Here is a 24,039-nt window from a genome sequence, read left to right as displayed (position 1 = left end):
CTAGAGTCCTGGGTCAGGGCCCCACGTGGGGCTCCCTGCTCAGTGGGGAACCTGTTTCTCCTTTTCCCTCTGCCGCTTCCCCTGCGTGTGCTCTCTTGCCTCCCCCCTCAAATAAATGGATAAATCTTTAAAAAAAAAAAAAAAAAGGTAAACTCTATGCCCAATGTGGGGTTTTAATTCATGACCCCAAGATTAAGAGTCACATGCTCTACTGATTGGAGCCAGCCAGGCACACCTAAGTCAAATGATTCTTTAGTTTTATTAGTGTATTTTTATAGAAAAGTATTATTGAAAGCTTTAAAAGTGAGAAATCATGATCACTACATAACCAGACTTACTTGGAGTATAGTTTCCAATGCTGAGCCTCTCCTGGATGTCCATGGTTGGTAGAGCAGGTGTTTCAGATTCTTGAAAAAACTCAAAGCAGTGGTGCCTGGGTGACTCAGTCAGTTAAGCATCTGCCTTCAGTTCAAGTCATGGTCCCAGGGACCTGGGATCCTGGGGTCCTGGGGATCAAGCTCTGCATTGGGCTCCCTGCTTAGTAGGGAGTCTGTTTGTCTCCCTCTGCCCTGCTCATGCTCTCTCTCTTGGTCTCTCAAATAAATAAATAAATAAATAAATAAATAAAATCTTAAAAAAAAAAAAAAAAGAAAGAAAAAGTTCAAGAAACCTATTTGGTCTGTGTAGGCCTCCTGCCTAAAATACTAGAAGCCCAGGGCTTTTATACATTTTGTCCTGGCCTGGGGAGAATGGCCCAAGGCTAAGTCATGGGACTGTGGTACAGCCAGAACTTGGGGCAACTGCAACCCCCTACCCTAACCAGCTTGCTTCTGCTAGCCTCCTTTGTCTTCAAACCACTCTTATGCACACTTCCTAAGAAATAGCAGACTTGGGGTGCCTGGGTTGCTCAGTGGGTTAAGCCTCTGCCTTTGGCTCAGGTCATGATCTCAGGGTCCTGGGATCAAGCCCCCCATCAGGTTCTCTGTTCAACAGGGACCCTGCTTTCCCCCTCCTCCTCTCTGCCTGCCTCTCTGCCTACTTGTGATTTCTCTCCCTCTTTCTGTCAAATAAATAAATTTTTTAAAAAAGAAAAAAAAAAAAAAAAAGAAACAGCAGACTTGCCATGCTCTCTAGACCATGGCTAGACTTCTCTAATGGGGCTTATTTCTGGGGAGTCTCAAGCTTCCCAAGTATCAGACACATAACACTGAGAGAAAAATAGAGTTTCTGCTAAAATGTTAGCAAACCACAGAGTAAACAGTGAGTCTTAAATTCTCTTTTCTGACATCTTCAAGTATCTGGCCCTTCTCCACTGGCTCCTACCTCGTAGCCTCAGCCATCCTCCACTCCTGTCTCTCTTGTCATATAAGAGCCCCTTGAGAACTCTGGTTCTGTTTCTCCCTGTTTTACATTCTCATAGCCCTATCCTTCCCAGACATCCATGACACCAGGTTCTCCCTGGCCCTTTGCTGTCAGTCCTCTTCTGTCTACCCTTTCAGTATTAGTGTTCCCTAAGTTCTTCCCTCTGATCTCTCATATTTATAGGTACACACACACACACACACGCACACACGCACATACCCTGAAACTTAGGAGTCATCTGTGCCTAGGTCCTTCTTCTCAAACCCAGATCCAGTCAGCCAACTAAGCCCTAGCAGTATGACCTTAATACGCTTTTTTTCTCCAATCCCATTATTTTCCATTAAAGTCCAAAGTCCTAATTGTGATTTCCAAAGCCCTTTATGATTTAAGTCTCCCTCCTGTTCTGGTCTTGTCACTCGCACTTCACCCCACCACTAAACATTCCAGCAAAACTGTGCTATTCCTTTAATCTGAGATGGCTGTTTTCTTGCCTTTGCTTTTCTTTCCCTACTCCTTTCTTCATCTGGTTCATTTCTATCTCCTACTCATTAATGCCTCAGCTTTCTTTGGAGAAGTCTTCCCTGATTCCCCAGGGTGGAATAGGTACTTCTGTTCTGTGTACAGACAACACTATGTACAAACCTCTGTTGTAGCACTTGGCATATTATTAAACATTATCTGTTTATTCATTTGCCTTATATGCTGGCTCTTCACCAATAGAGATCATAGTATCTTTGTATCTGCAAGTACCTAGAATATAAATGGCCCTAAAATTTAGTACCAGAACTGAATTGGGGACTGAGACTCTTTTTTTTTTAAATTAAAATTTTATTTATTTATTTATTAGCACAAGAGAGAGAGAGCAGAGAGCTGCAGGGAGCAGCAGGTAGAGGCAGAGTGCTCCCCACTGAGCAAGGAGCCTGATGTGGGAGTTGAACCTGGGCCCAAGGATAATGACTGGAGCCGAAGACAGACGCTTAACTGAGCCACCCAGATGTCCCATGACTGAGACTCTTTCATCTCCTTTTTAAAATACTGTCATCTTCTTTTCTCTTCCTGAGCTCAGCATTCTCAGTCCCCAGTGCTTTTTCTTGCTTGCTGCTTCCTGCAAGTGTGTCTCTCTCTCTGTCCAGAGGCAATGACTGCTTCAGTGACTCCAATATTTCCTTCCTGCAGAGCACTTGTTGAGCAGAAGGTTGGTAATCAGAAAATATCCATGCCATTTTCTGAAGAAGGGCTTCAAATGTGTGTAGAGCCCTGGAGACAGGATGAAACTAGCACCAGCCTTCCAAGTACCTGCTTTACAAGACAGCAGTCCCACAGCTGCCTAAGTTCTGATGTGTTGTTAATCTCTTGACTTTATCTGATGTCTCTAAGAAGGGTTTGGGTATAAGAAATGACAAGTACATTTTAGTGCCAACCACCTTCAAGGCATGATTTTGAATATATTACTTTAGATAACCTGGTTCTTCAATTTTAAAATGGGAATGATATTTACCTTATTCTTAGGAGGATTAAATGAGGTAATATATACAAACCACCAAGCACCATAGCTGTACATATTGTTAGTAACAGGTATTGGAGCAATATTAACTAAATGATCTGCTGAATTCCAAAAGAACCACACCTGGTCTGCATTGTTATGAACAACTCCCTGCCTTGGCCTAGTCAGAGCTCTTAGCAGACCTGCCTCCCTGACATAAGCTTTGGGTCCTCTCCCCTCTTTCCTCCCCCACCAAATCATTGTCCTCTCTTGGCACTAAGAGTATAAAACCAGGTTAAGGTGGAGGCAGAGGGCTGTTTGAAATGTTGTCTGGGGCTGGTATGGGTGCAGAGGGGGTGGCCTAGAGCCTTGAGGCCTAGAGCCTATTCAAAGTGTGGACCCTATTCAGAGCATTGGTATCACTTGGGAGCTGGTATGAAATATAGCCACTTAAGCACCATTCAGATCTACTAAACTGGAATCTGCATTTAAACAGTATCCCCAGGTGATTAAGAAGCAGTATCCTACAGGCACACAGAAAAGTTCAGCAGGTGTGGAGGTACATAGACTTATGTCAGAACTCTGTAGACGAGATGAAGGCTACACAGGTGGGGAGGAGCTGTGAGGGAGTATAGTCAGAGCAAAGGAGGTGTTCCTCAGAGGTATGGGCTATGCAACTGTAGGGGGCTCTTTGGGTAAGTATTGGTTATGTATTGTTTCAGGGCCCCTTCCTGTAGATGCCCCAGGGGTGAGATTATACCTTTGAGTTAGCTGGGCATTGCCACTGCACCAGCCAGAGTGACAGAGGAGTAGAGAAAGGCTCTATTCCACCATAAGCCTGGGGAGACCTTCCAACAGGGACCCCAGGACCATCTAGTTCAGCAGATAAGTACTATTTACCTAAAGAGATGCATAACCAGCAACCAGCTGGCTTCACAGCTGAGAACTTGCCTCGAGTTTGTGCTGGGCTAGATTCTTCCCTCCCCCTACTCTTCCTTCACTAACTGGCAAGTCTCTCTCTCTCTCTCTTTCTCTCTCTCTCCCCCTAACACACACACGCGCGCGTGCGCATGCAATGCTGATTTAACAGAAACTCAGAGCTTTAGGAGCCTTTGTAGAGTTAAACCTGTCTTTCTCCTCTCTGACCTCCTTCTCTGGGCTGGGCTCTGAGCCTCCAGGAGCCTTTAACATGAACATCTCTGCTGCACAAAGCATGCCCCATAAGAGTGATGGCAGGCCCTAGACTTGGCTGGAAGCAGCAAGAATTTGTTTTACCAGAGCCACCATATCTCCCTCTTAAGCACCCTTATGACTCTGAATCTCTTTTTGGTTTCCCAATAGAAACACCTCCCAGCCATCCACCTAGAGCCTCTTGACCTTTCTCTGTGGGAGAGTTGTTTGTGCATCTCAGTAGTAAAGGAAAGGACCTATTGTACTTGCCTCCACCCCCAGAAACAGAGTAGGCTAAATGCCTGGTAGCATCAGCAATAACTAAAAGTTGTTAGAATAGAGTCCTAGCCCTAAGCCTCAACTGTCATTGTTCTTTGCCAGCCACCCAATAGGTGAGCCTCTGGTTTCACCAGGTTTCTGTCCAGGCCCAACCCTCTATGTTAGGGAGGATAACAAACCATCACCACCATCACTCTCTCCTCTGTGCTTCTACTACCCTTCATGCATTCCTGACTCTCATGCTCCTCTTGCTGCCTTAAATGGGCCATTCTGTGTTCCTGTCTTCTTTTTACCATTAGACTAAGTCTTCTTGGCAAGAATCTGGTCTTGGTATTTTTTCCTCCCCAAAGTACATTGTTCCCTGCCTGCCAGATGTTGGTATTCAATGACTATCGAGGTTTTTTAACAAGTGGTGAGCTCATTGATATTTAATTATTGGGATGAAAAAAAGGAAAGAAGATGAGACAGCTCTGTCCAAGGAGCTAAGCTTTACAGCTGCAAGCTGTCTTTGTGAGCAAAAGTGCTTGCCAGGCATAATGAAGGTTGAAGAGTTAGAAGAGGCTGAAAGGTGAGGAAGAGGTAGGAAATTACACAGAAGGGAGAAGCTGTTTGATACCAGCCCTCTGAGTCCATTGTTCATTGCAAACAGGTAGCTTTTACTCTTCCATGTCCAGAGGAGAAGAATCAGAAATGGCAATTGTGTGAAGACATCCCATAGACTGCCAGATTATTACTTTGTTTTCTTGGAAAATAAGGAGTCCAAAAGATTCATGAACCAGTGCAGGACAGGCTCAGGCCCTTGAGTGATTGAAACTTACCAAAAACTCTCCACTGAGATTTGGGGCCAAGATCTAGGTGAAGATCCACAAGTCAGTCTGGCCTAGACCAAATGTTAATGTTTGTTGACATTTTTCCTTCATCAACTTCCTACCATGTGTGGGGCTGAAGGACCATCTCAAGGACTCTCCAACCAAATGCCCTCTATTGATTCCTGGGCAGGCTCTTTCCTCAGTGTTCAGTACTTCTGTCCTTACCTTGGGATACTAGAATTCATATCCTGGAAGGAAACTGAAAGATCCTTCGGACATGATTCCTAAAGCTTTGTTAGCCCAATATCTTGTTCCCTTCTTGCCCTCCTCTGGGCCCTACATAAGCAGAAGGACCCCAGAAACCCAACCCAGCATCCCTTGACCCCTCCAGCTCCCTTGATCTTAGAATAATTTCTCTCTCCTCTCATAGGCTTCATCTCCAAAGTCTGTGTTAGCTGAAACTGAAACAAAAAAGAAAGAGAGAGAATAAAGAAAATAAAGAGAGAGAAGGGACTGCCTTCTATCCACTGCCCACCCTCACACATTTTCTCCTTCTGTCTCAGGCCCTACCAGTCCATTTTCTTACCTTTTTTTCATAATGTAAAATTTGCCATTTTAACCATTGTTGATCTATTTTTAAAGAACTTTATGCCTTCACCCCTTTTGCCATTAAGTGAGATAGTCTTCTCTATAGAGGTGGAAATGGGGGCCAAGGGAGGTAGGCAGGATAGGGAGCTCGGAAACCCTCTAGGTCACAAGACTGTATCGGCCAAGACCTGTGTCTCTAGCTAGTCCAAAATAAGGCAGAAGACTCTTGAACATCTGGTTCAGGGTACAAACTTAAGGATAGGGATGAAAGTCACAGGGGCTGGGCCAGGCCAGGTCTCCCAGAACTAAGGTTCCTTAATTCCTGGCTCTGGCTTCTGCCTCTTGGGTTATGAGGCTTGTCCCCTAGGCCTTTATGTCCCCTACGCTTCCCTCAAGACACAGCTGCTACAGTGGGTGTCCCTGAGTTGATGTATTTGTCCTATCTCCCAAAGAAAGGCTTTTTTAGTCATAGGGTTCCAGGTGAGTAGGAATGGGAATGAATAGCAGAACATCAATCTGGGACAGGCAATCCATACCATAAAGGAAGCAGAGTAGTATTCTAAATCTTTTTTTTAATTTATTTATTTTCAGAAAAACAGTATTCATTATTTTTTCACCACACCCAGTGCTCCATGCAATCCGTGCCCTCTATAATACCCAGCACCTGGTACCCCAACCTCCCACCCCCCTGCCACTTCAAACCCCTCAGATTGCTTTTCAGAGTCCATAGTCTCTCATGATTCACCTCTTCTTCCAATTTACCCCAACTCCCTTCTCCTCTCTAACACCCCTTGTCCTCCATGATATTTGTTATGCTCCACAAATAAGTGAAACCATATGATAATTGACTCTCTCTCTCTACTTGACTTATTTCACTCAGCATAATCTCTTTGAGTCCTGTCCACGTTGCTACAAAAGTTGGGTATTCATCCTTTCTGATGGAGGCACAATACTCCATAGTGTATATGGACCACATTTTCCTTATCCATTCATCCATTGAAGGGCATCTTGGTTCTTTCCACAGTTTGGCGACCGTGGCCATTGCTGCTATAAACATTGGGGTACAGATGGCCCTTCTTTTCATGACATCTGTATCTTTGGGGTAAATACCCAGGAGTGCAATGACAGGGTTATAGGGAAGTTCTATTTTTAATTCTAAATCTTTTTTAAAACTCACTGACCCTTTGTCTCCCCATTTAAAAAAATGAATTTAGTCCTTTACCATCCCAGTATGAGCTTCATATCTCTCACCATTCTTTTTTTTCCCCTGAGTAGTTTCTGAGTAGCTATATTTTAAAAGATTTTATTTATTTATTTGACAAAGAGAGACACAGTGAGAGAGGGAACACAAACAGGGGGAGTGGAGAGGGAGAAGCAGACTTCCCACCAAGCAGGGAGCCTGACATGGGTCTTGATCCCAGGACCCGGGAATCATGACCTAAGCCTAAGGCAGACCCTTAAGGACTGAGCCACCCAGGCGCCCCTGAGTAGCTATTTTTGAAAACTAAGTAATGGACAAGGGAGTAGTAGCTTCCACTCTCACTGGGATAACTCCAGAACCATTTTGGTTCTGGACTCCTCCTATCCCAGGTCTGAAAGCAAGGGATACTCATTCTGTGAAGTTTGCGTCCTGGCTCTGCATTAGTCACGGATCCCACAGCTGATGTGCTAGCACGGGTCAAGGACCAGCTGAAGCATGGTGGCCAGACACCAGGCAGTACTGTCCCCATTTAGAATTTTTCCCAAACTTCAGTGTAACAAAGTCTTCTCTTCTTTTGTTCTTAATTGGTGGCCTCAAGTCAGGCATATTTTGTCTAGCAGGTGATGCCCAGAGGGAAATCTTTTCTTTGAAAGAGGATTTCCCAGAGGCCATCAGATAAATAAGGAGGCACAGTTCTCTTGCAAGATGATGGAGAGATGTGATGACCTGAAATCCCCTGGCACACAGTGAGAAATAAAATATTAAAAACCAGCTATAACCCTCAGTCATGACTGGAGGCATTGTAAATTGGAACAATCCTTTGGGAAAGCAGTTTGGGAATATGTATCAAGAATCTTAAAAGCACTCCTGCTTTTTGACCTTATACTTCTACTTTAAGAAATTATCCTAGGGAGGGGCACCTGGGTGGCTCAGTGGGTTAAGCCGCTGCCTTCAGCTCAGGTCATGATCTCGGGGTCCTGGGATCAAGTCCCACATCGGGCTCTCTGCTCAGCAGGGAGCATGCTTCCTCTTCTCTCTCTCTCTGCCTGCCTCTCTGCCTACTTGTAATCTCTCTCTGTCAAATAAATAAATAAAATCTTTAAAAAGAAAAGAAAAGAAAAGAAATTATCCTAGGGGCACCTGGGTGGCTCAGTCTGTTTTGCGTCTGACTTGGTTTTGGCTCAGATCATGATCCTGGGGTCATGGGATTGAGCCCCACATCAGCCTCCACACTCAGTACAGAGTCTGTTTGAGATTCTCTCTCTTCCTCTCCCTTTGCCCCTCCCTCTACTCGCACTCTCTCTCTCTCTAAAGTGGATAAGATAAAATCTTTTATATTAAATGCAAATACATATGGATTTCATCATAGCGCTATTTATAATAGTGAAAAATTATAAGCAACCTGAATGTCAAAATAAGTGAATGGTTAAAAAGTTATTGTACCAAAAAAAAAGTTATTGTACATCTTCTCTATGGATATTATGCAGCCATTAAACTAATGATTTCAAAAACCATATAAAAATATGGAGAGTTGATTATATTCTATTACTGATTTTTAAAAATCCAGAATATAAGGGGTGCCTGGGTGGCTCAGTCAGTTAACCATCCAACTCTTGATTTTGGATCAAGTTTTGATCTTGGGGTCATGAGCCTGCTTAAGATTCTCTCTCTTCCTCTCCCTCTGCCCCTCCACTTATATTCTCTCTCTGTCTCTCTCAAAAAATAAAAATAAAAATTAATAATATAAGATACAGTTTGTTTTTGTTTATTTTTATTTATTTATTTGAGAGAGTAAGTGAGAGAGGAGGAATGGGGGGAGGAACAGAGGGAGAGGGAGCAGCAGGGAGCCACACACAGAGATCAGTCTCAGGACCCTGAGATCATGACCCGAGTTGAAGGCGGATGCCTGACCAACTGAGCCATCCAGGCACCCCAGTTTGTTTTTCTTTTAATGTTGTTCTGGTATGTGTATTAGTTGGCACTCTGGTTATAGTAACAAATTTCAACTCAAGCTATTGTAAGTTAAAAAGGAAACTAGCTATAAGGACACTAGGATTTCTCATAGTATTCAAGGACAGGTGTTCCCTTCAAGCCTTAGAAGGGTAGAGCAAGTTCTGGAACCAGAGTCTAGGAAGGACTTTGTGTTATCTCTTGTGTCTGCTTCTTTCTGAACATCAGCTTTATTCTTGTCTCCCTGCCCAGTGGCTTTCTCTGTTACCTAACCTACAGTCTTGAGCTTTACATCTCCTCTTAGTCCTCCTTCATATTCTGGGGGAAACTCTGTTTGGCTCCATCTGATTCAAGCAAAATGGGACCACACTGAACCAATATGGTACATGGAGCCCACCCTGTAATCATGAAGAGAGACACCAGCTCCTAGAGAGGGAAATCCAAGTGCTACTACTATGCTATACACACAAGACTTAAATACACTAGAGGGCGCCTGGGTGGCTCAGTGGGTTAAGCCGCTGCCTTCGGCTCAGGTCATGATCTCAGGGTCCTGGGATCGAGTCCCACATCGGGCTCTTTGCTCAGCAGGGAGCCTGCTTCCTCCTCTCTCTCTCTCTGCCTGCCTCTCTGCCTACTTGTGATCTCTATCTGTCAAATAAATAAAATCTTAAAAAAAAAAAAAAATAAGAACATCTTAAAAAAAAAAAAAAAAAGACTTAAATACACTAGAACATTAACAGAGCTTGTCCCGAGGTAGTGAAACTAAAGATGAATTTTTAAAAATTTTAGCATGTATTACTTTATAATAGAAAAATCCAAGGGCACCTGGATGGCTCAGTCTGTTAGGCATCTGCCTTCAGCTCAGGTCATGATCTCAGGGTCCTGGGGTCGAGACCTATATTGGGCTCCCTGCTCAACAGGGAGCCTGCTTCTCCCTCTCCCTGACCCCTTCCCCCAGCTCGTGCTTTCTTGCATGTGCTCTCCCTCTCTTCTCACTCAAATAAATAAATAAATTCTTTTTTTTTTTTTTTAAAGAAAAGTCTATTAAACTTTTCATGGCTGTGGTTGTTATTAGGCCTGGGGTCAGCAGAACACTTCTGCATTTTTGTTCTCCCAACAGCAGCCACTACAAAGATACTAAAGCCTGGTGGTGCTTGTTTTGGGAATGGATTCCATCAAGCTGTTTAAGGAGACAGAAAATTTTCAGTTAATCACAGGACCAATTTGAGTTCTCACTCTCTAGCTATAGCATATAAATCTTTTCTCCTTCTTTGTGGTTAATTTACTTTGCCCCCAAATGCCTCTGCAGAATTGTGGTGTGTATAAAGAAAGAATACTTTCTTGCTTTGCATGCAACCACCAGTAGACTACTCCAGAGATGGAAAGAGAGTGGACACTCAGTGTATTGGCTTTATTTGAATTGAGCCTTCTTTGATGAAAAACCTAGGAGATTAAGGAGATTTAGACTAATAAGAGAGGCCTCTCTGAACTAGGCAGGATCTTCTGCCCCTCTTGGAAAATTTAGGCTTCATAGATTTTTTTTTTAGTCCTCTTCCCGTCTTTGTAAAAGCCACTAGCAGCATTTGGAAAGATGGTCTCTCTTATGTTTCCTTGATCCCCCAAAGACCTTACACTTGTGAAAGGTGTTTGTCCTTCTTCATAAGCGGGCCCCATAAAGGTCTTATTAGGTCCCCAAAAGATAGTAATCCTACGCAATTGCCTGGTAATGCAGGCAGCTCCTGGAGAAAGGGAGATGGGGAGTTAAGGTGGGAGCTGCCCAAAACTCATACTTAGGAAATAGGACTCAGGACTTCAGGTCAAACCAAAAGAGCTTTTATTGGTTACATGACTCTCATGTTGAGGTGTGGAGTCAGAAACAGATGGGAATGCCTTTTAGGCTGAATAAACAGCCATCGGCAGGGAAATAGAGAGGTCTAGCCAATGCCTACGTTGCTACTGAATATTCTTAGATGGGAGATTAGGTTTCTGCCCAGCCATGGACATTGGAAATAAAGACATTGAGTTGTATTTTCTGTATCTCTCTCTAAAATATGGTATCTAAACCTCTTTATTTCTACCCACTGGCAAGAGACATTTTGGGTAGTGGCATAACCTTGAAAATAGGAGACCCCAGGTAGTTTCTGAGCTGACCTCTGGACAAATTGTGACAGAAACAAGAGTTGGTCTTTGATGCCTTATCTTGCTGTACCCACGTGTCAGAGAGTGGCCTGAGCTCCAGGTCTTCCCTGCTCTCCTGTTTCTGTATCAGTGTTATCTTTATTCCTGGCTCTGTTCCTGCTCTAAGTTTGCCCTGCTTCCTGCTTCCACCCAAGGGAACTGAACAGGGTACAGACAGGACTGTTCCAGAGGTAGCCTTTTGCAATTCAGAACTGCCTCTGCCACCTCCCTCATAAACCTAGAGGAAAATTCGGTGTTTGGCGAAGAAAGCTTAGATAATGTTGGTACAAACATTAAGAAAGCTTAGATAATGTTGGTACAAACACTTTGCCTCTTCATACTTCATTCTGAATCCATTTAAATTTCTGTTTTTCTGAGAATTAGTCCTTGGAGGTAAGGACAGAGGTTACCTTTCTTGTGGGAAAGCTAAAACTGAATCATGTCTCCGGATCATTCATGTTCAGTCCACAAGGCAAGGCAAAATTGTTCAGCACCACGGATAGCGGGGGGGGTTGTTTTTGTTTTTGTTTTTCATCCTGGTCACAACATCAAGGGCATCTAGGTAAAAGATAAGGATTTGTAGTTTAGAAGCCCATCCAGTCTAATCTCCTTACTCTTCTGGCCAGTCACCAAGTACCCCCTTTCCCCCCCACACTCTTAGTACTCAACTTCTTCCTTTGCCTTACAAGGTATTTAGGAATAAACTCCTTTAACTTTTCCACCTATCTTCCTGCTTCCATGTTCTCTGCATCCCCCACTCATCTTTACCCCCCTTCCATTTCAGTAGGGAACCTTACTTCTCTGGCCCAAGGCTCTGTTTCCATCTCCTCTTGAATCCTCCAGGACCATGCCCTATTAAACATCTCCTTTTTCTACCTGGCTTCTTTTGCCTCAGTCTAGGACATTGTCCAAGCGTTCTGTAGGACCAAAGAAATTTTTCAACTCCAAAGTTCCTTACAGTTAGAATTTCTTCTCAGTCTGGCTCCTTGAAAGAATATCTACGTTAACTGTTTCTACTTTCTGTTTTCGTCTTCCCTCCTAAATCTTCTGTAATCTGTATTCTGTTCCTACTCTTCAACTAATACTGTATTTTCTGAGGCCACTTATGACTTCCTTATTTCTAAGTACTGTATTTATCTTCTGGGACTCATCTGGTTTTTTGACACTGTTGTTAATTACTGGGAACTCCTTAAGGACGGGACTTTTTTTCTGTTTATCTTTATGACCCCCAGGCTTGTCACTGATAAATAAATGAAGAAAATACTGTGTATAGGAGTAACGAGAGAAGGGAGGCAGAATGCCCCTTGGTCAGGCTCCTCCTCACCCTGTGGAGGGAGTACTTTTCCACAGATACATCCCTACATGATACAGGCCCCAACCTGTGTGATACCAGGGCTGCAGCTGTGGGCAAGTCATTCTCAGGACATAATGTCCATGATTGTGTGAGCCTTAAGGAACCTCTATTAATACCTTTATAACTAGCACAGATATATTGCTTAATATGTACTATAAAGTACTCATAGCTATTGACTTATATTAGCCTCACAAGAACCTTTCACGTAGGTATTAAAATGCATCCCATTTTACAGATAAGGAAACAGAAACTCAGATTACACAGCTAGTAAATGGAGGGGACAAGATTTACTTTTTAAAAAATGGATTGGGGTGCCTGGGTGGCTCAGTGGATTAAAGCCTCTGCCTTCAGCTCAGGGTCCTGATCATGATCCCAGAATCCTGGGATCGAGTCCCGCATCGGGCTCTCTGCTTAGTGGGGAGCCTGCTTCCTCCTCTCTCTCTGCCTGCCTCTCTGCCTACTTGTGATCTCTATCAAATAAATAAATAAAATCTTTTTAAAAAATTAAAAAAATAAATTTTAAAAAAATGGGTTAATGAATTGAATTTGTTGAAGCTGATGATAAGCACCCAGGATCTCACTACATTATTTTCTCTTGCTTTTGTGTAAGTTTAATAATTTCATAATAAAACATTTTTAAAGGATCAGATTGGATTAAATCAATGGATTTTTTTTTTTAAGATTTTATTTTTGGGATATCTGGGTTGCTCAGTTGGTTAAGCAGCTGCCTTTGGCTCAGGTCATGATCCCAGTGTCCTGGGATCAAGTCCCACATCGGGTTGTTTGCTCAGCAGGGAGCCTGCTTCTCCCTCTGCCTTTGCCTGCCTCTCTGTCTGCCTGTACTCACTCTCTCTGACAAATAAATAAATAAAACCTTTAAAAAAAAAGATTTTATTTTTAAGTAATGTTTACACCCAGCGTGGGGCTCAAACTCATAACCCCAAGATCAATAATCACTCACTCTACTGACTAACCCAGCCAGGCACCTCAAATCAATGGATTTTTGTTTTGTTGTTATTGTCGTAGTTGCAACAAAATCCTTTCTCCAACCAAAATTTTGTAGAAAGGTTGGTGTATAAGTGAAATAAAAGAGGATCTCCAGTCTCACTACTATTGCTTCCCTCTTGCACTCAGCCCCTTCCAAGGCACAGGGTTCAGGGAACACAGTTTAATGAAAATCACTGGACCAGACCAACTCCAAGGATTCTTCTGGCACTTTTGCCTTCGTCTAATTATATTGGCTTTGACTGGCCATTAGCCTATATATCCTGTCCCAGAAACACTGCGACTGGGTTATTAATCATTTCTGCAGTCTGTGGAGAATTTGTTTGAAGGGTTGCAGAAACATGGGTTGCTGTTAGAGATGCATTTCAATGTCTGTCTCTACTGAGTGTTTAATCTTGCTAATCCCCACTCTAGTTCCCGGATCTAGCTAACTCCTGTCAGATGTCCTTGGGGGACATTTTAAATTCTCCCTGATTTCTTGGAGCCAGACGTTTCCCTGTGCTTGGATTTTCTCTGATACTTAACATTCATGAATATTTCACATTTAACCTGATTACATTTCCATGCGATGGTCATGGTGCATTGGCTGTGTCTCTCAGGGAAGACATACAGGAAGCCCACAGTAAAGACTTGAATTTTTAGGCACAGTGCCAGAGATCTTTGTTGTTGCCATTAAGATGGTCTTCTATCATGGACAGTGACAGGGGAGATGCTGAATTGTGGGCTTTGCATGGGACTTCTCAAACCTGGGGCTCAGCACACTGGCTTATGACCCACAGGAACTGGCAGTTTCTCTCAGGGACCAAAAGCCACCAAGACCTGCCCAGTGGCATTGAGGACCAAATGTGGGTCCTTGTGACCAGAATTGCTCAACAGCTTCCCAGCCCCCACTCAGACCATATTCTTCCTGCATAGTTTCCGGCTCATGTTACCATTTCCACCCAGTACCTCCAGACTGAGAAGCAACTCTGATGAACTCATCTGTGCCGAGGAGGGAAGGGTTAGCCCCAAATGCCTAAGGAGCTTGTGTGTTTACAATCGCCCCCGGGGAAAGGACAGTGAGGCTTACATGGATGGATGGGGTAGAGGGTTCTAGAGAAGATGCATGATTGGGAAGGCCATAGATTTAGAAGTCACCACGGTAAAAATGTTACTCTCAACTGTAGGAGACATCAGGGCTCCCCAAGGGGAGAGATGGGCTGAGGGCCAGAACCTGCTGAAGACACAAAGGGCCGTGGGAGGAGTAAAAAATGATGGTTAAAGAGGTAACATGAGCCAAGGATCACCGCGTCCTCAAAGCCAGAAGAGGAAACCATATCCAAATGGATATGGTATGTGTGACATCTGAGAAATGCTACAGAAAAAGTAATGTGACTAAGGAAATTGGAAAGGTGCCAGTGCTTCCCTGGTAGGATCCCACAGGCATGTTTATGGGCTTTACCCTTTGAGAAGTCATCCCTCAAGCTGCTTTGGGAGTGAGTCCTACCTGTGGCCGAAGGGGAAAGCCAGACCCCAGCTGTCAGGTCTTAATGTGCCCCACAGGTAGCACCTCAAGGCTGTTTTGGCCACAGAGAGTCATGTAAGGGCCCAGGTCTGCATGGGACAAATGCTATCCGTTAGGAGTCTCTCGGGAGGAACTGAGACAAGGAGGCAGAGAATAAAGGATTGGAGAGGATTGCAGCATGGGAAGCTGCCCAAGATGCACTGGGGCACTGCAGCACCCCACTTGTTCTGAGACATGCCCCCTACAGTCCCAGTCAAGGGGTGTGGTTCAGAGCAGAGGACAAGGGCCCAGGTTTTACCCTCAGGAACCCACAAACCACTGTGGCAACAGAGCCCACCCAGGGTCTTGTACTCTGGATGGCCTGAAGGAACACAGGCAAGGCCAGGACTTCCCTCCAAATATTCTAGACTTTTTCCTCCCCCCCCCCTTTTTTTTTTTAAAGATTTTATTTATCTATTTGATAGACAGCACAAGTAGGCAGAGAGGCAGGCAGAGAGAGGAAGGGGAGCAGGCTCCCTGCTGAGCAGAGAGCCCGATGCGGGGCTCGATCCCAGGACCCCGGGATCATGACCCAAGCCAAAGGCAGAGGCTTAACCCACTGAGCTACCCAGGCGCTCCCCAACTTTTTCCTTTCCCCTTAATGGCAAGCATGTTTTCATCCCCACTGCCTCATTCTAAAGGGAACAGAAGCCACCATAATGGTTTTATCCCCTTCCCTTGCTGGGTCACTCAGATCCCTGGCCTGACACTGTGGGGCCAATTCTGAAGCATTCTATGAGTCTGTCTGCTGTATGCATTTTGCACCTCCAGAGGCAGAACAGACACAGCCTTGAGTCTACTCTGCAGTTCTCAGAGCTTGGATTTACCATTCTTTAATCCTAGGCAGATGCCTAGAGTGGCCATGCCCGTGTCAGTGCTTGGTCATCAGTTTCTCAGGGACAATGTGCATGACTGCAGCCCCTTCCAACTGACTACAGTAAGGTGGACCAGTGCCCTGGGCCTTGTAGCAGAGGCTTGGAGTATTTTGGAGGAAACAGTGGTGCCTGATTACTGAGTAGCACAGGACTAACTGTTCCCCAGGTGATTTGCCATTATTCATGTTCTCACTTACCATACCCAGCCAACCTTTCAGGTGACACTCTTTAGGATTCATCTGTGAAATGAAGAAGTTCTCATGAGAACTCTTTTGTCCATTGGCTATAGTCTTGAAGTCTGGTCTGACTTGGCCAGTTAGTTCTCTGGATCCAGTGAAAGGGCCAGTCCAGTTCTAGGGGAAGCAGAAGGAGAACCCTGTCTTAGGGAGCATCTACTCTGACCTTAATCCAGACTTAAACTCACAGGAAACTAGAATGGCCTTTCCAAACAAGTATATATAGGAAGGCCCCTGAGGAACAGGGCAACTTGGGAGGTTGGACAAGAAGATCCTATGTATTTAAGGAATCACACAGTAGGCTTTCTGGGGGGAGACTGGCTCACACAGGCCTTTGAAGACAGACACCCAGGTGGGTGCAAGTGGGGCTGAGATCCGCAGCTCTTTTACCCAGTTCAGGGTCTTCTTCCAGCATGTATGGGTCTGCCCTTCTGTCTTTGAGTGGCCTGTATACTGCTTGGGGGGAGTGTCCCCAGATGACTGGTGGGAAGATCCGCTTCAGGACTGAGAGCACCCCCATATATTCACTACCTAATAACCTTCTGTCTCTGCTTTCTCCTCACAGGACCCAGCCGCCGCCTCCATCTCAGACGGGGACTGTGACGCCCGGGAGGGTGAGTCAGTAGCCATGAATTACAAACCATCCCCGCTCCAAGTGAAGCTGGGTGAGTGTGTCTGGGGGGTGAGGGAGATGTGGGGAGTGGACAAGGTGCTCTGGGCTGGGTCTGCAGTGAGGTGGCACAAATAAACCAACCCAGAGTAGATGATTGCAAGATGCAAGCCACCAAGTCATAGGCACTGCCAGACACCCTATCTCCTGCAAGGCAAAGAGGGAAGTTCTAGTTCTCTGCAGGACCCAAAGCTCTAGGAAGCCTTTCTGAGGCCAAGAAGAGTCCAGGTGTTCCAGGGGATATCTTCAGGGATAAAACCATGGAACCCCAGAGAGAGGGTTGGAAGTCCCATCAAACACTGGGCCAGGCTTGAAGGAAACTGCCTTAGAGGTAGGTGTCAGTCATTCTGTTTGAAGGGCAGAAAGGATCCTCAAACCTAGAAGCTGAGATCCTCTCCCTATTCCTTCCTCACCCATCTAGAGATCTCAGGGCCTGGTTGGCTTTTGTTTTGAGGAGCTTTCCCTTGGTTTTTTAGTAAGCCCAAATATCTCCCCACCCCCTTTCCAGGGACACCTTTCCTTTGGGGTTTTTTTTCACACCCATTCCAAAGTCAGTCGGAAGCTGCGTGCTTCTTTAAAGCCACTTGGCTCCCAGCCGCTGCCCATAGCTCCCACAGCTGCTTTTCTCACTTCACCCTCTGCCAGACATTGCCCTTCTCCCTTCAGGGTCAAGATTTCACTCACCAAAGGCCGCCGCATATACCAGACTTACTAAATTTTGGTTTCATGAAGAATTACAGCACAGTGCATCCAGGAAACAGTTACAATTAAATATAACTCATGACTGTCCTTCAAAACTCCTCTGCCATCCCTGCAACCCTCTTGGCCATTTTCTTCTCAGACTCTGACTGCTCACTAAATACTAGACCCCTCCTCTTTGGATCCTTTTTCCATCTGTTGTAAAACCTTTTCCTTCTGTAGCTGCTGGAGCTCCTCTTCACAGAATCCTATTCTTTTATTCAGTTTTTCTGTTTTGTTTTTTTTCTTTTCTTGTGGTGTATGTGGGGGGGGGGGTGTTTTTGTTTTGTTTTGTTTTGTGTTTATCTTGCTTCTCTCATTCCAGACCACATCCAGGGATCTCCTCAGGCTGTTTTTCTAAACAAGAGAGCAGTTCTCTCAGTGGATTTGTTCATCTTCCCAAGACACCAGACTCAAACCACAGCCAGTTTTATTTGTTATTGTTTAACAATACAAGTATTTTAACAAGTGTAACTTTCTATTCCTCCCTCTACCATATTCTCCTCCCCAGGGATAACCATTTTAAGCTTTTCTTAGTTTTTCTTGTTTTATTTTATATTTTAGCATAAAGAGTATCATACTGTACACATTTTCTGAAACTTTGTTTTTGTTTTCCATTTAATGCCTTGGAGCCCCTGGCAATGTCAATTTATAAAGAATGACTTCACACTTTTAAATGGTTGCATAGTAGTCCATAGTTTGGTTTTGCCAGTTTATTGTTTGCATTTTTTTCACTATTTCAAACAATTCCAACATGCTTTTGAAATAATGCTTTCTTTCCTCCTCGTTACATTACCACCAAAGCTCCTCATGAAATCTCAGAACCTTGTCCCAGTTGCACCAAGGAAAATCACCACTGGGAACTTTCAGGCAAATTGCACCCCCTAAAGTCTTAGAATGGTAATGGCAGCTGCTGCCCCCTGGAAAGAAGCTGGAAAATACTGGAGTCAGAGGAGGAGCAGTGGCAAAGACAGAGGGTCAGAGACTGAGAGATGAGAAACTAAGAGACATGGAGGTCAGGGGAAATTTCAGAATCACAGTAGCTGGAAAGTCCCATTCCATCATGCCTTTCTGGAGCTAGTGGTTATTTTATGAAAGCTTTCCCCTAGCATCCATCTCCACCCAGCAGTCCCTTTTCCCACATCTGGGCTTAAAATGAGTAGGAAAGGGGAGACAGGCCCCCTCTAGAGCCCAGGCAGCTACTTGCTACTGGTAACACTGCCACATACCAGACAGTGGGTCACCTGGTAGCCAGCCCCACAGATCTGGTAGACTCTAAAGCCTTGGAGAACTCAAAGGCTAGCACAAGAGTAGCAGCTCCCCAGCCTCTTGCTCTTTACCCTGCCAGCCCCATTCTTCTCCTCCCACACCACAACTTCAGTAGCTCCTTTGGCTTCTGCATTAATCCCAAGTTCCTTTGTCTGGCATTCAAGGCCTTCAAGCTCTGAGTCTATAACCAGAGGGAACCCCCAACCCCTTAACACAGGACCTAAGACATAATGGTGAATGGTAAATAAATGAATGATTGAATAAACATATCCTATTTGTCTAATATTTGACCTCCCTCCAGCTTCACCCCTCCATCCCGTCTGGATCCATACTTATTTTGCTTACTTATATATGTGTTTTTGTATATGCTGTCCCTCCTTCCTAGAATCCCCACCTCTCTCTGGCTCACAGTATCACATCCAAGGAACCCTGACTTCTCCATCCTTCTGCTTCCTCACTCCTTCCCCAGCCTTTCTCTGGAATCGAGTATACACTAACTTCCCCCCATAGGAGTACAGCTTCTGGAAGACAGGGGTCATCCTCTTCCTATTGCCTCTTACTATCTGCCTCAGGTTGTACAGGACCAAGTACTGTCTCCACCAAGAACCAGGGTTATCCTGGAATCCCTGCCTTGGTTCCTAGAGAAGCAAGGGGTTTCACAGCGGAGGCCTAGCCCAGTCAGTCCTGAGCAGTAAGGTAGGGTGGCCCTGGGAGCAGGACACAGCTTCCTTCCCATGTTCTCCTGCAGAGAAGCAGCGGGAGCTGGCCCGGAAGGGCTCCCTGAAGAATGGCAGCATGGGTAGCCCCGTCAACCAGCAACCCAAGAAGAACAATGTCATGGCCCGGACAAGGTAGAGGTTCCCCTACCCCACCCAGACCCCGTCAGTCAACATCTATTTCCACTGGTCCTATGCCTCTCCTTCTTCCCTCCCTCCTCAGGCCCAGCTCCTTTGTGAGAGGAGAGTCTCAACAGGATCCAAGGGGCAGGGGGAAGTGGTGGGTCAGGGCCCGATACAGGTCCTCACCAGGCTATGTGCTCTAGTTGCCAATCCAATCCCCTAAATTTTCTACCCAGGCTTGTCGTCCCCAATAAAGGCTACTCCTCGCTTGACCAGAGCCCAGATGAGAAGCCACTGGTAGCCCTTGACACGGACAGGTGTGTACAGGGATGCTGGGGCAGCCGGGCAAGCCACAGGAACCTTTATGAACGTATAAGTGGGCTATATGAGCCATACTTGCTATATTGTCAGAATTGGGATATGGGTGTTCCTCAGACAGCCAGGAGCTCTCCAAGGATGAATCCCTCGGGGATGGAATTTTTTTTATCTGGCAGTAGGAAAGGAACAGAGAGAGGAAAAGGGGACTGGCACAGTCTGATGCTGTCCTGAGACGACTGATGCAATTGCTGCCCCTTGACTGGGCCCTGATTTAATGTCCAACATCCTGCTCCTTCTAAGGGAGGAGCCCTGCTGCTGGCAATGCACCTGGCTACACTTGAACTTTGGGGAAACCCAACAAGTCAGGGGGATTTGAGCCTAGAAAAGAGGTGAGCGGAATCGGGGTGAGGCATGTAACAGGCGTTTAGAAGGTTACAGGGGGCAGTTTCATTTAGAAGGGCAGGGCTAGGGGAGCTGGGCATTTGTACAGCGGGCACAATCTTTTATTTAGATCTGCTGTTTACTTGGAAGTGTGGGGGAGGGGAGGTATGGACTGATGGGGTGGGGTACAGGGAGTTTTCCATTTAATATCAGGGAATCACTTCTCTGTCTTTTCTTCCACCATCAGCGATGACGACTTTGATATGTCCAGATATTCCTCCTCTGGCTACTCCTCGGCGGAGGTGAGGCCCCACTCTTTAGGACCCTAGATGTACCTGAGCAGGACCACATCTATCCAGGAAAAGGGGTGGGGCACCACATCACACCCTGAGAGGAGCAATGGGCAAAGCTAGGTGGAGCCCTGTAGGGACTGGACATAATGGGGTAGGGCCTGGGATGGAACAGTGTCAGAGAGAACCCAGAGGCTGTCAGACACTGGCCTAAAGTGTAGGGAGCCCAGTTTTAGGGGTGAGGCTTGAGCCCATGGTTAAAACAAGGCTCCTAAAGAGAATGGAGTGTGAAATCCAGGCGACACTCTATGGGGCGAGGCCTGAAATAGGGACCAGCCTAACAGAGGCAGAAGTTGCCCTTAGAATGGGATGCTCTTTGTAGAGAGGTGAGGCCTCAGGGATGCACCTGTAAGGAAGTGAGGCCAGAACTGAGGCTGGGGCCTAAGAAGAGGCAGAGCTTGGCCTTTCAGTAACCCGTGATCGGACTGAGTGGGGGTGCCACCTGGCTGTGGGTGGTACCTCCGGATTGCCCCGAGCCTGACCTCCCTCCCCTTTGTCTACAGCAGATCAACCAAGATTTGAACATCCAGCTGCTGAAGGACGGCTACCGGTTAGACGAGATCCCTGACGACGAGGACCTGGACCTCATCCCCCCCAAGTCTGTGAACCCCACCTGCATGTGCTGCCAGGCCACGTCCTCCACTGCCTGCCACATTCAGTAGCGGGTGGGGCCATTGCGGCCGCCTGGGGCAGGGCCCCCGTGGGCCAGGTCGGACAGGGCAGGGGCCAACCCCTCCCCAGCTTGTCCGCCTGCCCCCGGCCCCCGTGCCCCCTACAGCCGCCAACCTCGTAACAGTCATTGCTTCCTCCTATGGTAGGACGTGTACCTCTGTGTGTTCATGGAGCCGGAGAAACCAAAACCGGGTCTTTCTCCACCCCGGGGGCTGAGGAGCGGCGGGGGCTGTTTGTTCAGTTACTTGGGGGACCATGCCCAGTACCCTGCCCCTCTCCCCAAAGCTGCTGTCCAGAGGGGAGAGGAAGGACTAGACAGCAGGAAGGCTAACACTAATGAGTGGGGTAGGGATCACAAAGCCAGGGGCTTAGCCTCACCCCAGCAAAGCCATGAGCCCCCCAGCCCCAGCCTGAAAAGGAAAGGGGGCTGGGAGGGAGAAAGACCCAGGGCAGTGGGAGCAGGGCCCAGCACCTCAGAGCCCCTTCCACACGCCCCCTGCCGGCCCATATAACTATTTGTTTCCCCCTCCTTTCCAGATGGGAAGCCTGGCAAAGCTGCCCAGTGGGATACTGCCCCCCTCCATAGAATCACTGCCTTCTTCCTCTTCTTTGCCCCATTCACCCCCTTCCTTGCTCTCTGGGTTGTGGAGAAGGGTAAGGTGGGCCTTGGAGACAGACCAGTTTGGGGTGATATGATCTGTCCTCACCCACCCCCAACCAATGCATCTATTTCTCTGCCAGCTCCTCCCACCCCCCACATTTCTGTTCATTGGTTTCCATCCTAGGATGGAAGCAGGAGGTAGGGCTGGCCTTGAAAGCCACATTCCCATCTCTCTCTAGCCCTAGATCCCAGATACCACTTCTCCACAAGAATCTTCAAGGAGGCAAGCTTAGGAAAAAACAGTGGTAGCATGTGTATGGTAGGGAGAACTTGGCAGAATGTGTGTGTATGTGTGTGTGAGGCTGTCAGGGTATGTCTGTGTCTATGTCTGTGTGTTGGGCCTGTCTCTCCAGGTGTCTATTTCTTCATGGACGTGCGTGTGCATAGCGGGAAAGTGACTGTGTGGTCTCTTAGTGACATGAGGCTGCTCAGCAGTGGGCTGCGAGCCCTGGCCTAGGAGTCAGAAACTTGAGTTGTGGCCCTCATGCTAGCACTCTCTCCATGATCTCAACAAGCACTTGTGTTCTCTGGGCTTCAGTTTCCTCAACTATAAAATGAGCAGGGTCTGAAATTACTCTTAAGGTCTTTTCAAACGAAGGAATTTCTTCATAGGAATTTCTGTGGAGGTGTGTAGGCAGGTCTTCGTGTGTCTGAATACACCTGTGGGGCTTCCTGAGTTCTGTTTCTCTGTGGAAAGGAGAGGGGAAGTTCCTAAGGGACCTGTGTGTGTTTGGGATCTATATGGGAATACATGTGTATTCCATGAACATGTATGTGGGGAGGGGAGTATATGTTGTGTGTGTAGCTCTGTGTGGCATCTGGGAGTCAGAGTGCGTATGCTGCTGCTGCTGCTGCTGCTGCTGCTGCTGCTGCTGCTGCTGGGGCGGGGAGGGGGGAGAACAGAAAAGCTGAGGATGAAAATCAGAGGGAGGAGGTGACCAAGCCCCCTGCCCCTGAACTAGGCAATAGAGACCTGCCCCATGTGAAGAAACACGAAAGCACAGAGAGCCTAAGACTGCTCAGGTCTTATGCCTCACAAACCCCATATCCCAGGACCAGGGTGTACACTCCCCATTCCTCCATGCTGAAAGCCCACACACGCTGGTATATCCACTCTCATATATACCACTTATGTGTTGCAAGTGTGCAGAGGACACCCGCACAGCCCACTCCCTGGCTGCCATTCCTGGGAGAGGGGAGCTGAAAGGAGGGGAGGGTAGTGAGAAGAGAGAATAAGGCTGCTAGCTTGAGAAGGGTAACCCCTCTCCACACACCACACCCCCAGGCTGCCAGCTCCAAAGTTTTGAGGTGCAGCTTTCTACCCTCAGTTCCTCCACCTTCTCCTACTTCCTCGAGTGCAGGGACCCTGGTTAGGTGAGTAGAAAATGCCAAAGGAAGGCAGGGACAAAGAAGGCACCCGCAGGGCCTACAAGATCCATACTGGCTCCCATCTGAATCTCTCTCTGCCACCCTGGTCAGCATCACCATCCCATCAGCTGGGCCCCATAGTCAAGCTTCCTACCACTACTATCATTACCCTGGGCTCCCTGACTTACCCTTCTAGAACATGGGTACCTCCTCTCTTCCGGGCAGGGCCCCCACGAGGGCTCATTTAGATTACTGCCTTTGCTGCTGACTTGCTCTATGACTGGCCCACTGCTCAACCTCTCTGGCCCTGAGGCACCCTACCCACAGGACACACTAGTTCCCTGGCAGGCAAGGGCTTCCAACTGAGGCAGTGTACAAGTGGAGAGAAGTAGGAAGCTGGTAGCCAGCATCTTCTGGGTCTAGGAGAGTGTGTGGGTCCCTCCTTTCCTGTCTGGGATGTTGGAGGGGTGGAATTGAGGCCTTAGCTTGCCCCCCCCCCACCCCATCATCCTTCCCCCTTGTAGATACTGCCTTAACACTCCCTCTACCCTCAGCTCTGGCTGCCAACCAGCCAGGTTTCTCCGTGCTCACTAATTTATTTCCAGGAAGGTGTGTGGAAGACATGAGCCGTGTATAATATTTTTTTTAACATTTCCATCGCAGTATTGACCATCATCCTTGGTTGTGTATCGTGTAACACAAATAATGATATTAAAAGCATCAAACAAGCCAGCCTCAAC

General features: G+C 46.6%; 1 protein-coding gene across 8 annotated transcripts in view; it reads left to right on the top strand.

Annotated features, from left to right (window-relative positions):
* The window catches only part of FAM219A (family with sequence similarity 219 member A), a 48,884-nt gene extending 24,857 nt beyond the window's left edge, over positions 1-24,027 (top strand). For 2 of the 8 annotated variants that reach the window (XM_082694640.1, XM_082694638.1), the window contains exons 2-6: positions 16,599-16,647; positions 19,459-19,561; positions 19,786-19,866; positions 20,496-20,550; positions 21,105-24,027. In XM_082694640.1, the coding sequence (XP_082550766.1) occupies positions 16,599-16,647; positions 19,459-19,561; positions 19,786-19,866; positions 20,496-20,550; positions 21,105-21,260 (444 nt within the window). In that variant the 3' untranslated portion in view covers positions 21,261-24,027. Of the gene's footprint in view, positions 1-16,598; positions 16,699-19,458; positions 19,562-19,785; positions 19,867-20,495; positions 20,551-21,101 lie in introns of all 8 variants that reach the window. The other 6 variants (XM_082694636.1, XM_082694634.1, XM_082694639.1 and 3 more) reach the window with 3 other exon arrangements.
* The last annotated feature ends 12 nt before the right edge of the window (positions 24,028-24,039 follow it).

The sequence above is a fragment of the Mustela nivalis genome (genome assembly GCF_964662115.1).
Source record: "Mustela nivalis genome assembly, chromosome: 13".
NCBI classification, from domain to species: Eukaryota; Metazoa; Chordata; class Mammalia; order Carnivora; family Mustelidae; genus Mustela; species Mustela nivalis.
This window is presented reverse-complemented; position numbering and strand designations above follow the sequence as displayed.